The following is a 13,515-nucleotide window of genomic DNA, read 5'->3' as shown; positions in this document are numbered from 1 at the left end:
GAGGTAGATGAATGAGAACATTTTGTAGCTGAAAACCAGCTCTATGGCAGTTTTATGTCAGTTGTAGAATGAGATGAAGAGCTAACACAAAATGTCAAGCTGCAAACAAGAGAATAAATGTGGCATCCAGTTCTGATTCTAGTAGAGTAAGTAAAAGCTGGGTGGGAATTACAAGTCCTTCAGTTAAACACATAATTCACGAAGTGTTAATTCAGGATGACTTGCTTGAAATCCACCAAATTAACAACAGACTTAAGGAAATATGCTTGTTTTGTAACAGTGTGTAAATAGGCCTGTTAGCACGTTGCGAGTCTAAAGGGAATCTGGGGTTTTCTGTGTGGTCAGTGGCCTTGCTGCAGCCCTGCTGTATAGAGTCTCCTGTCAGAGAATTAGGTCAGTTCAGCCAGGGTCATTGCACACCCACTTCAATGACTGGACCAATGGGACTTCAAATGACTCTGCTGCAGGCTAGGCTGCACAGATGCTCCAACACACAACACAGAGAAGGTAAGAACAGTAAGCTGTTGATTTTCTTGTGGCATCTGTGACCTACCTGGCTTGTGGAAGTCCATAGCTGGTGCCCACTCCAACTCGAGGAAGACTGTACACCACTTTCTTTACTGTGGCCTGGTCAGGAAAGTTGAACATGACTGATGCTGTGAACAGTGAGAGACACGACTTAATGATGGAGAAAAGGAGAAATCCTTGGATTTCAAAAGTTATAATTGGCACTTAACTTACTTCTGTTGGCCATGAAGACCTCAATCGCTGTGTTCTGCAGGAGGTAGCGTCTGGAGAAGACCGCCCGGATCTCGCTGAACATCCACTTCCCATGTAAGCCCTCGGTGTATGCTAAGACCTAGAAGGGCAGAAAGAATAGAGAAAAATGTCTTCAGGTTATTATAGCTGTATAAAACCATAGATCATGTCAGGCTACACATAATATACACTCACACTCACAAGTGCAATGGGGCAAGTTCTAATTACTTGAACTAAATTCTTGCTGTAAACTGATCCACTGCTATGTTGTGATATGGAAAGAAAAAAAACATCCAACTCTGAGCCAACTCTATTTTCCAAAATGCGTCACTCCAAAGACAGTAAAATATGACCTCAGTAAAATTCTGCAAAAGAGAGATCAATGTTTAACATGTGTTTACTGCTGTACTATTTTAGTTAAGTTGACAGCTGTTTAAATTCTTTGTATTTTTTGTTAACTGTCTTGTCAATAGGCATCACAGCAATAGCTGGTGAGATATTGAATACTGCTTTAGTTTCACTTATCCCAGCTGGGCTTCAAACCTGAACTCCTCTAACCATCAGGGTACTAAAAACAAATTCTTGATGACTATTCTGTAGGTTTTATTGAAAAGGGAATATCAGTATTTCAGCAGTATCAGTTGAATCATTCCTCATTGTCCCTTATGATGAAGCATGGCATTATAGCTCTCTGGGCAGATATCTCTGGGCACTTTTCTACACACTATGAAGCACTCTATGATTCTCTTTGAGTGTTTCACACTTTTTGAGCCTGTCTATAACAGGAGAGCAGTGGTGGTCGAAAAAATGACCCCCTGGGCCAGTGACACAAACAATCAATAAAAACTATCATGCCAAGGAGAGGAGAAAGCAGACAAAGGATCATTAGTGTATGCAGCACCACTGGGAGTGCAGGTCAACACACAGAAAACTTAGGCAGTTGTTCTGACAGGTGAGAATGGTCCCCTCACACACTCTCCCCCCTGCCCCCTCCTTCCATCTCACTTCCCTCTGACTGAACAATTTTGTCCAACAGTACGAGCCGGGGAGCAACCTCATCAACTCCCCAGGTTATAATCACACATAGGAGTGGGCAGGGAGGGAGGGAGGCAGAGTGAGATGTTCAGCTGGGTTAGGTCTGATGCTAATGCTCATTTAAAATAGTGACAGGCTGGAAGAGTGCAGCGCGAGCCAGGCTGCCTTAATTTCTCTCTGGAATAGCTCATGCCCGACCTCCGTGCCACATCCAAAATCTCTGGAGCTCAATTAAAATTGGATTAGGTGGAGATGCTGGATGAGCAGCACAGCATCTCTGGTGCTCTCCTCCTAGTAATGCCCCTGCTTGACACCTCTGCAACCCCCAACTCAAACAGTTGTCATAGAGACAGCATGGCCCAGAGGAGGCAGTGTGCTGACTGGAGTGGGGGGATACAGAGCAAGGGAGGTGAGATGGAGGGATGGCTATGGAGCTGCAGGCGCACTGCTGATGGCCAGCAGCAGCTCACTAGGAGGCAGCGTAGCTTTTATCTCCCTTCTGCTCTGCAGCCAGATGTTCTAGAAGTAGTCTTCTGAGTGCAATGCTGAAAGGCAACTTGTACAGATATGCATCATGGGAAGGCTACAACAGCTTACTTCATCAAGGCACTAGCGGACTGTTATTTGAATACATATTAAGTTATTTGGATGTCTAGAGTATGGTTTGTCATTTAGCACAGTTCTTATTCACTTTATAATTCCATTTTTTTTATTTAACAGTGCCATAAATTTTCCTCCTGAATTCTCCATTTGTTACATCATGGAAAGAGAGAGCAAAATGCAGTTTACACAGGTTTGTCAAGCAAACACTGCACTGCAGGTTCTTAAGAACTGAAAAATATGTGAAAACAGTTATAATATGGTATTGATTGTCATTATAATAATATTTTAGCACGGGCTGTTTCTTGTTACCCAGCTAAAGTGAACATTTTCCTGCCATGACAAAGTACGGGCCAAAGGGCTAGCTGTCAACAAAAGAGGGGCTAAAGAGGAGAAAAAAGAGCTTATTTCAAACAGCCCAGATCAAAAAATTTGTCATAACAACAAAGCTTTGGTCTAAACCAACATGCAGGGGCCCCTGTAGACTTGGAGATTTGACAAAGCCCAGCCCTCATTTTTGGAGGCCCAGCTGTAAAAAATGCCATTTAATGAACCTGTCTGCTGAAGCTGTCCCCTGCCTGTCAGAGGTGTCAGCCAGTGACAAGCGCTGGGGACGGCCGCCTCCAGTCACAGACAGGCCTGCCAGCTGGAGACTTCGGCCCCAATCTAATCACGCCACCAGGAAGGGACCGGCGCTCTGCTCTTGGTCTGTCACGCTCAGGGCTGGGGGTGCAGCGAGGGGGCGGGTAGAGGGGTCTGGTATGGCCGACAAGCGCAGCCTTTTGTTTCCACACAGGTCCCTCCACGCAGGCTCATTAGGAGCCACAGGCGCATGCGCTGCTCTGCTCTGCTCTGCCAGCTGCATGGAGATATACCTCTCCAGCATAATAGCCATAATGCAATTTAACGTCTCTGTCCTCTCTTTCCTTTATTCGCATTCTCTTCTTTCTCTGATTTGACAGAGGGCAGGCTGCATTCTGCCTGTAGAACATCACAGGCAGAAAACGGGAAAATATTGTGACAGATGAGATGAGGAGAGGCACAGGTGACACCAGTGTTTAGGCTGAAACTCATATATAATAATGTGCAGATGCTCAAATGGAGCACATTATACTTAAAAGTGATAAGCCACTTCATGCATAGAAATAGATTTTAATCATTTCTGACTTCCAAATAGCTTTAACCCTATACTGACTGAGACACTATGACAGATATTATTAATAAATATAACAAAAAGAAATCTCTAAAATCATACACAATTTTCTCCCACATGGAACAACACAATCCCCCTCCATTGCATCTATACCAAAATAGGTATAAAATATTATAATTCAGTGAGACCTCCAAGCCGGCATGACTGATATATTTATATGAGACTGTGGAGCACTCTGACAACCTGGTATCACAGGACCTCCATTGCATTCTTCTCAGATTTGTCTAATAGGCTTCCACTATAAAGCCTCACAACTGCATGGTCCCAGGCGGCTATAGAGAACAGTGAGGTGGAAGAATAAGGGACGGGTACAAGAGGCAGTTTCATTTTGAGTGATATGACTACTCCCACAGGAGCGAGTGGGATGGATTTCACACATGGCAATTTGGAGGATCAGCACACACTGCATATACGGTATTCAATGGCTGACCCCAGGCAATATGGGCCAAATCTGCGAAGAGCTTGAGCATTTGGAGAAGGCGAAGAGAAAGCATAAAGCCTGGTAATGGCGAGAGCAGAGAGCAACTAAGAGCTAAGTGGGAGAGCATCATCAGCCACAGGCAACATGGCTGGGTCACAGACATTTATATATATATAAATTAATAAAACAACTAATATATTAACTTAAAGGGTCTTGTCACCTAATTGATAAAAAAACAAAATATATTATCTTACTTAGCCCATGTGATATCTAGCCATAGAGATACGTTGTGTTGGTTATATTAGTGCAGATTTTGAGATGTCTGCCTCTACCCCACTACAAATGAGGTGAATGGAAGTTTGTTTATCCATGTTGAATGAAATTAACAAAATACATAAATCTCATTTGTCTTTTCAGAAAATGCCTGTTATTCTGAATAAAATAAAAACTAAACACACAGTTAACAGTATCCATAAAGACTATGTTATTAGCAGATAAAAGATAGATAGCAGTGTTGTTCACGGTGAGGTGTGTAGAGTATCCAGAATAATGTGGATGTTGTTTCTAGAATAAAATGCTCCAGTTGAATTTTTAATAACAGAAACTTTTTGTAATTTGGTCGAACTGACTCTTTAAAGGAAAAAAAAGTCGGAATATACACACTGCCTATATTCTTCCTTCTACAAATGACTCAGGTGCTCCACACATTGTGAAATTAAACTAATGCTGGCATATTTAACTTTATTAAGACATGCGGACAGAAATCTTAGTTGTATGACCATGACATGCCCAAATCCACACTTTATTTTAGCTTTAATCCCTTTTACATCCTGCAAAGATTTATAACGTATGCCTGAGCTTCAAAGCACATTTCTCATCTGATCCCCTCTTAATGTGACAACTGTTATGAAGTGTAAAAATATAAAAATGTGAAAGATTCCACCAGATTATTAAAAAAAAAAAATCAGCATTCCAGTTGGTGCCTCTCTGAGAGACCCATATCTCAACTTCAATAAAGTAGCTAGCTCCTAATGCAGGTATTGGGGGAAAACAAGATACAGATTTGCATAATCAGTGTCACTATACATTTGGGTGGTAGCTGGAGTGTGGCAAGATGACACAGCTCGGGTGCTCTGGCAAGACCAGTGGGATAAAGGAGATGAATATGCATTAAATATGCTGGCAGTTCACTGCCCCAAATGTCCAGCCAAGTTTGTCAATAACATTTATGTCAGGGATGGTATTTCATGCACATTAGCAGGACCTGCAGCGTTGTCTTCAACACTGTTGTGGTATGAGAGATGGGAGGAGCTGTTTTCCTAGGATGCAATTTCCAAGGAGTCAAGGCTCTTTTAACATTGTTTATCTGCCTATATTAAAATATAAACTTTCAAGAAGTGTGATAAAAAATGTACTGAAGAAAAGTTACCAAGACTTTTGGTTTCCTACAGTGATGATACACAAAGTCTGGCATCAAGCCATGAGACGCCTAGAAGAAACCATCCAAAACAAAATGTATTTCCTGTGTGACCTTACTGATGTCCACAATGTGGTATATACAAGCACAGTAGGAAAACACATATTTGATAATGTTATCTTAGGATCTATATGTAATTATTATAGCACATTTCATGTATTTTCTTACTGTCAGAATTACTCATACATCCACACACGACCGTCTTTTCTTTGTGTTCACACATTTACCCTTCACAGCTACAGAATGGTGCGTAAAAGGCAGTAACCTACTATAAATAGCAAAAATACAGTTGGTATAAGAAATAATGTTCCAACTACATGGACAAATCACTTGAAATTTCAGGTCATAACTGAAATCGCAGCTATGTGGCTTATACACCTCCTGGGTCACTTTAACTTTTAAAATACATTGGTCCCATTTGACAGAGAACTTTTGTTAATGTTTTGCATATGTTGTTGGTATATATGTTCTGTATGATGTATTGAATAATTTAGCTTGTCATTAAACAACCATATACAGTTTGGCCAGTTATCGCTGTGTTTTTAAAAAACTCAGATATTTAAGTAAAGATTTTCACACTTGATTTAAAGCTGACAAATGGTGCGAATTAGCATCCAAGCAAATGTGACTTTTGTAGCAATGTTACTAATGGTGATTAAGTTACTTACATCAGAATTCAAGTCTTTTTCCATTACACCTAAATTATTTCGTCCCATCCCTGTCAGTGGAAACTTTATTATGTCGTGCAAGTAAATTATATCCAGTGAGTAAACAAACAAACAAACAAACATTTATGAACATGCTCGAGTGCTGACCCACTCACGGCCACACACATACATGAACACACTTAGTGAGCACATCATCCAGATAAACAGCTTGAGGATGCCTTCACTAAGCTTGAGAGAAGGAAAGCAGTCATTTGGTATGGGGTCTTTTCAGCAAGCTTTTCCTAATGGGACTTTTTCAGGGACTTGTCAGCCTTAAGATGACTGAAATCTTCCTGGCCTGGGTACCAGCTTCCTCTGGCTGCCACTGAGAGTGCCAAGCTGATCGCTTTAAATCCCACTCTTTCTTTTTTTTTTTTGGTGGTGTGTGGGAGGGATAGGGGCTCAGAGCAAGACAGAGAAGAAGAGAAGGAACGAGACAAGGATGGAGAGGCGGAGAGACAGAGGAGGAGAGGGACAGAAAGAGCAAGTGGTTAGACGAGAGGGCCTGATGAGCAATGAGCGCCTCACTCGTCCTCAATTAATCTTGTCTCTCTACCTTTGCTTTGGCGCTTCCCTCAGCACCAAGGTAATAACGACACCCTCATCCATTATCCTTTTATCCCTGTTATTCACTGGGAATTGCTTAATAATATGTTACAGATTTGTCCTCCTTCATATAATTCTTTCTGTCATTCGCAGTATATCATCTGGAAAACACACAGCCCCCTTTCTGCTGGACGCTCTTTGAGGATTATCGTGGGTGACACCTTCGGGATGCAGCCAGAATCTGGAGCATCATTTTTTCAGGCATAAAGAGGAATTACTCTGACTTATCTGTCATTGCCAAAGCACAACAAGCCATTCAGGGCCAAAGCAAAGGTGGAACAGGTTCTTATCGGCTTCTCTGAACGAGAGGACTTGTAAATTTATGCTAATGAGGGCCTTTTGTGATCCAGGCTCACCCCTTGGGGCTGAACGGGGTTTGCAAGGGATGATAATCTGGCTGTTGAGTGCACTAGATAATTTGTACTTTATCCTCATGTAATTATATAGTTTAAATCTTTTTACCAATGCTAATCCTACGACACGAGGAAGTGTCTTAACCGTGTCTATGGTTCTTAGTGGCACTAGTTAGCGTGCATCTGACTCTCTCTCTCATAAAATCACGTAGGAGGAGTGCAGCGCTGATATAATTACTCTGACTTTCTGTAGCCCGTGCTATGAATCCTCATATCATTTTGATCCACCTTAGCAGGCAGGCAGAAAGCCAAGCCTGCAGCCGGGGGCTATGTGAGACAACTCAGAAAAGGTGAAAGCATGGTAGCACAGCTAAAAGAGCCCTCCCCTTTTCGGTCAAGAAGGAAAGATGGAGGAGACTGGGAAAATGGACTGAAAGGAGGAAAAGTAAGTGCAGTAGGGTGGTTTTGCGCGGCTTTTGAGGTCTCTCTGTTGTGGAGTGGGACTCCAGGCCGTCTTGTGTGCCTGCCAAAGCCGACAGCCCCTGACAAGCTGCTTGGCGTGCTGTAATTTGACTAATTACACTGGATTAGACCATATTAATGCAAGCTGTTTTCTCTAGGGTCACTGACCCACCCAGTGTGTCCCTTGCTCAATTCCCCCTCTTCGATGTAAACAAAAGACACAAGAAAGAAAATAGAGTCTTTGTTTCTTTGTGTCTTTATTCTTGAAATTATAAAACAATGAACACGTATCTATATCCCTGACATTATTTTTATAATGAGAGAGAAATGTTACAAAGCATCCACAGCAGAGAAGGCTGGGAGATGCAGCCTGCACTTTCCTGAGGCACATCATCACAGGATTTTTTGATAACAAACTGAATCTTTCGCCTGCTTTATCTCTCTGCAGGAAAAGAAAAACAAAATAAGGACTTTTATGAATCTCACAGAGGCACTAGAGTTCACAAAATGTTTTTTTTTACTCAGGCATATGGGGGGTTGGGAGGAAGGTCTCTGCATGCTGACAACAACAGTGCAAGATTTCATTTTAATTTTACTTTTATCTAAGCAAACTATCAAGATGAAATCTGAGTAATAAGGCCCTGTTTTTGTGTATGGTTTGGACGCACAAATGCTTTTCTGAGGAAACTGTGTGCTGAAACCCATGATAAATATATATAATAACAGACACATTATTTGATCTGCTTACAAAATTACTAGATATACTCAGAAAACCAGAGAGAATAGTCTTATTTGTAAAAAGAAGGAGGGAAACCACCCCTCATTTACATTTGCAAAACTCCAAAATGAAAGGGGGGAAATGAGCCATAGAATGTGTGTGTTTTAATACAAGTGCTCTCCCAATTGTACCAAATCAATTTGAGTTTCACACAATGGAGAGGCAGCTTCACTGTTTGTATGTGCTCCTCTGCCTTGAACACGGTGTAATAATAGTCTTAAACCAGGCGTTATAAAGACAGAATACCAAAGAGGCTTACAGCCTTGGTTTCATGAAACATTTAGGCAAAAGTTCCAAGGGCTGAGGATGATGAAAGAAGGTAAGCTTGAAAATGGGCCTCTGGGATCCACAGCCCTTATTGTACAGAAGTCACATCAAATTAATACTGAGGGCCATTTGCAGCCTTTCTTCTCCTGAGCTTTTCAGAACGGATTAAGCTATGAAAACTCAGAAATTACTAAAGCACCTATTAGGCATTATGCTCACCCTTTCTTCTCTTTCCCTTTGAAAGTCATTGAATGTGCTTCACTTCACTCGTACTTTAATTCACAAGTTGTTTGCCCTCTGAAAATAATGGGCAATTCCATAAAATGTGTGATGTGAAATTTATATTTCCACTTGCGCTATAAGAAACTGGTCCCCACATATTTGTAAATAAAAGAAAAATGTTTACTTGTATACACATTTCCACCAATTGCCATTTTATGGATCTGTATATTACATAAAACTCTGTTGTAGACAATACAGGCAGCAGCATACAGGCAGTTTACTGAAAGTCTCCACACTGATGAAGGGCCAGTATTGCTAGGGTTCTCTCAAGCTCTCCAAACCCCCCTTTGCTCTCTCAATGTGTCTTCAAAGAAGCGCATGGAGTGCATGAATTGTAATTATGGCTCCTAACAGGATTCAAGAGCGCCCAAACGATGGCACTTGAGAACCAGGTCGTGTGGAGTTAAACGGCTGTCAGACACTCAAAGCTCCCCAGCATGTGAACAAACCCACAAAGGCTGGACGTGTCCGCTTCTACTTCTAGGACTTTCCTACCCACTTTCACTCTCATAGGGAGAGATTAAAATCAACTAAGGCCCTTTTAAAGACCCATATAGCCTTTCTGCATTTTTACTGGCATTCTAGTTTTCAAGAGGTGTTTCAGCTTTTCAGGTAACAAAAACAAATTAGTGACAACTACTAAAGGAACTGTATGATTTTGACCCACATAAAGTGTTTGATAAGTGAAAGTAAAGAAATAAAGAAATAAATCCTTGACCAAATTCAAGGCAAATGAGAAAACACCAGTGGAGCATGTGAGAGGGGGAAGTGGAGGCGTGTGAGAGATCAGGTAATTGTTACCACCTAAGAAACCACTCTAACCACAGTGTCAGATTATCTCTCGACCTCGCCTTCAGAATAACGGAAAAGATCATCTGTGCTCCCCAGACAGTTTCAATGACTCACCAGGGCACAAGACCCCTCACTACACATTAAAGAGACCAGCCTTCAGTCAGGCCCTATCCCAACTTTAGCCTCATCCTACTCCCTAAAAGCAGCCAAAAGAAACCAACCTGCAGCGTGAAGTCCCTATGTATGACCCTTATTAAACTCCTAATTGGATTGAGAGCCCGCTAAGAAAAAAAATTCAACATCATTCATTCAGCTGAGATTTTCTTTAGCATTCCTTCCAGTAGTTTGCCTCTTCAACAATAACATTCAAAATCAAGTTACTGAAAACTTTTTTTCCCCTTTTCAAAACACAACCAGATTTTCCAAAAATGGGAGTATAGGTAAAACCTTTTTCACCTTTTCTTTTAAGGGAAAGCGCTATTTGATTTTCACAGGGTGCAAGTGACAGGCTGAAACAAAGCCCAGCACTGGCCATTGTGTAGCCTTTCACTGTTGTAATGGTCTTAAAATGGCTACAAGCAGGGCCCTATTCAGTGGTGACCAGGCTGCTCAGCTCTCTTCTCCATATCCAACACATACTCTGCTCTAAGCGGGAACTCTCAGGTCAGCTGATGAGTGAATGAGGGACTAAGTTCACTCATAACCACAGTCTCAGACTATCAGCGCCGTGTAGAAGTTCTCAACACATTTACACTAATTATAGAGAATAAATAGTGCCATAACAACAACATCAATCAAGTTCATTACAGAAAATAGCATAATGACAATAATTACAATAATATCTCATTAAGAGAGAGAATGAGAGACAGGGGAGAATTAATAGCAGACAGGTGTACAACACACCGCAATTATGGAACCTGAAATTAGTTCATTGCCTCAAGGCAAACAGAAGAGAAAGGGAAGGTTGTAAGTGAGGGATTGTGCGTGTGTGCGTGTGTGTGTGTGTGTGTGTGCTGGGGAGCCGGTTTGAGGGCTGGGAGTAGGACTGATAGAGAGAGGCTCACTGACAAAAAAAGGAATTGCAAATAAGCAAACAAAAATGTCTTAAATGTGTAAATTAGGGAGAAAAATAAGAGGGAAAAGCAGCTTTTCCCTGCAGACTGGTGCCTTAGATGAGAAGGGAGCAGTGAAACGTGATCAAGGAGAGCTGTGGAGCGGTGCGGCAGGCGTCAAGATGAGCACTCAGCCAGCGAGTGGCAGCTTCTCCTTTTCCAGTCAATCATTCATTACAGAGCCAAGTGCTGTGGAGGAGTGCCTCCTCTTTTTGACCTATCATATTACTGCCTCTGTAAACTCCTAATCCCCCCTTCGTTAGATGGTGTCAACAGCCGACATGCTCTCACCCTGCCACCGCACTCCCCGCTCAGACACCTCCCAAGCCCTGCCAAGACCACAGAACTGACACTCTAATAAAATCGTTTGAAATTTAACAGGGTAGAACGGCAGAACTTTATCTATCTTTTTCGGTGCTTTCATCCACTTTTTTGGCTCGTTTGTTTTCTATTATTGGAAATAGAGTCAGGAAATTCACTTAATAATTAGTTAACTTTTTCTTTTGGTTTTACCATCAATTTCAGGTCCATATAGATCATGGTAAGCAACACTAAGAAAGTCAGACTTTAGCTCTTCAATCTTTCATTGGCTGGTCCGAGCGGCCTCGTTCTTTTCGCCTCGGGGCTGTTCCTGAGCAGGTGAAAGCCTGGAGGCAGGAACCTGCACATCAGCACTTCTTTGTCCATCATGACTCTTTCATGGGGAGCCTGTCTCCTGAGCTTCTCTAATGGAGTCCAGTGAGATGACGACCATAATGAGTCCAACAGATGAAAGCCCAGCAGGACAAAACAACATTCAGATACATCTCCACACACACACACACCGGGGCACCAGTCAGGGACTTGCTGTGTGAATGTTGTTATTTAGGTAAACAAAAGAATCAGATGCAAAATAAGAAACCAGATGAGGCATCTGTGTTTTGGCAGAGCTCCAGAAAGGAGATTTGGTGTGGGTGAATGTGTCATGCTGATCACAAACAACAGAAAACAATCTAACAATCAAGTTCATCACAAGCATGCGCAAACATATCACACACCCGACTGTCCTTCATTCACATGTATTAGCACACAGACCCCCCCCCCTCCTTCATAAGTACACACACACAGAGACCCATACAGTGTGTGGATGGGTTTAGGTAAGGTCCCAATTTAAGCTGACAGTTACCAGATAGAAGATACTCAAGGAAATGACAGCACTGATTCAGATGGTTCTGAGTTTAGATGAAAGTGACGCTGTCACAACAAAACTATTACACATGAGTGAAGGCCAGCAAAGTTAATATACTTCATTTCTTCATGACATATAGCACTTAAGCCTTTGTAGTCTGTGAGGATCTTAAAATATTTTACCTTATTGGGAATATATATGTAAATTTGCGAGATAAACTTTGTCATGGTTGAGACACACCTACCACATAACACGGTTTGAGGGATGTTAATTACCGTATAAAATAAGCAATTGGCATCCTGCCCCATATGTCCCACTTTTTCAGTGAGGAAGATGGAAATGAGGTGGGGTAGATTTGATTGTGACATGCTCTCCGTCTGTGCTCCACGATGTGTGGCTTTGCCAGTAACAGGCTAATATTCAGCACAGCTCACCACCACCAGAACTAATCAAAGTAGACAAAATGTCTCTGCTGCCATCTTTGTCTAGCATCCGCTCAGGGTGAGCCTCCCTCTTTCCCTCCTTTCCTTTTCACCTCCCCTCTTTCCCCTCGCTCTTGAAGGGAGGGTGACAGCGGCATAAAATGGTGGCGAGCAAATGTGCCTTCCATGTGGCAGCAGTGGTGGGGGTGACAGGCCAGGCTGAGGCCAGCGCTATCAGCAGTGTGTGGCTGTTGCTTTGAACAAGCTGGATGGTCGCCATGGAGGATCAGGGCCAAGCTGATGAAACACCAGCGGTTACAGACAAAAGCAGCTCAATATCAAATCAAGAAACAGCCCACCCATCCCCAACAGGGAAGAGCCAGTTCTTTGATGAATGCAAACTTAGTTGTCTAGGGTGGCATGTTAATAAACTGTACAACTACTTAATTCTTAGTAGACAGTTTTAATGTGCAGAATTTCCTTCAGAAATCATTTCTAGATAACAATTACAATTACAAAACACTTTGACCAAGATGATATTATATAAGATGTGAATATCAGACATCCTTAGAGTCTAAGAATAGGGAATGTCATATATACAAATTATATAACTCTTAAGACAAACATGTGATTTTGGGCTATATCCATATTCACTCGATTTGATTTAAACTGTAAGATACAGAGCACTCAAATGTCACTTAAAGTATATGCATCCAAGAATAAAACTACTGAACAAAGCAAATTCCCTTTATTCAGCAATTTGTGGTGGAGTCATTCAGGGGGTTGTTAGTTAACCCTGAGCTCAGAGGATGATGAAGCTAGGGCATAAATCACAGAGTGAAACAAGGCGGACTCCTCCGATTCATTAATGGAAATGATCTGTCAATATGCTGGAGTCAATTCACACGTGTCAGCTGGGCTCAGCACACAATGGGCCAGCCAACTTATGAACTCCCAGCACCACTCCACCGAGTCCATAAAACAACTGGCAACGCCGCTGGGGAGCACCCCAAGACACCACCCTCTTGCACAGACCACCAGATGACACAGATGGGGCGAAA

At 42.1% G+C, this 13,515-nt stretch overlaps 1 protein-coding gene across 9 annotated transcripts in view; it reads right to left on the bottom strand.

Moving 5' to 3' along the window:
- The window catches only part of LOC130167891 (neurobeachin-like), a 218,580-nt gene that overhangs the window by 57,980 nt on the left and 147,085 nt on the right, over window positions 1-13,515 (bottom strand). For all 9 annotated transcript variants that reach the window (XM_056374417.1, XM_056374418.1, XM_056374421.1 and 6 more), the window contains 2 exons: window positions 742-859; window positions 554-656 (listed from right to left, as the gene is read on the bottom strand). In XM_056374417.1, coding sequence (XP_056230392.1) covers window positions 554-656; window positions 742-859 — 221 coding nt within the window. The remainder of the gene's footprint in view (window positions 1-553; window positions 657-741; window positions 860-13,515) is intronic.

This window comes from Seriola aureovittata, chromosome 4 (assembly GCF_021018895.1).
Source record: "Seriola aureovittata isolate HTS-2021-v1 ecotype China chromosome 4, ASM2101889v1, whole genome shotgun sequence".
Classification (NCBI taxonomy): Eukaryota; Metazoa; Chordata; class Actinopteri; order Carangiformes; family Carangidae; genus Seriola; species Seriola aureovittata.
The sequence above is the reverse complement of the archived record's forward strand: the minus strand, read 5'-3'. Positions and strand labels throughout refer to the sequence as shown.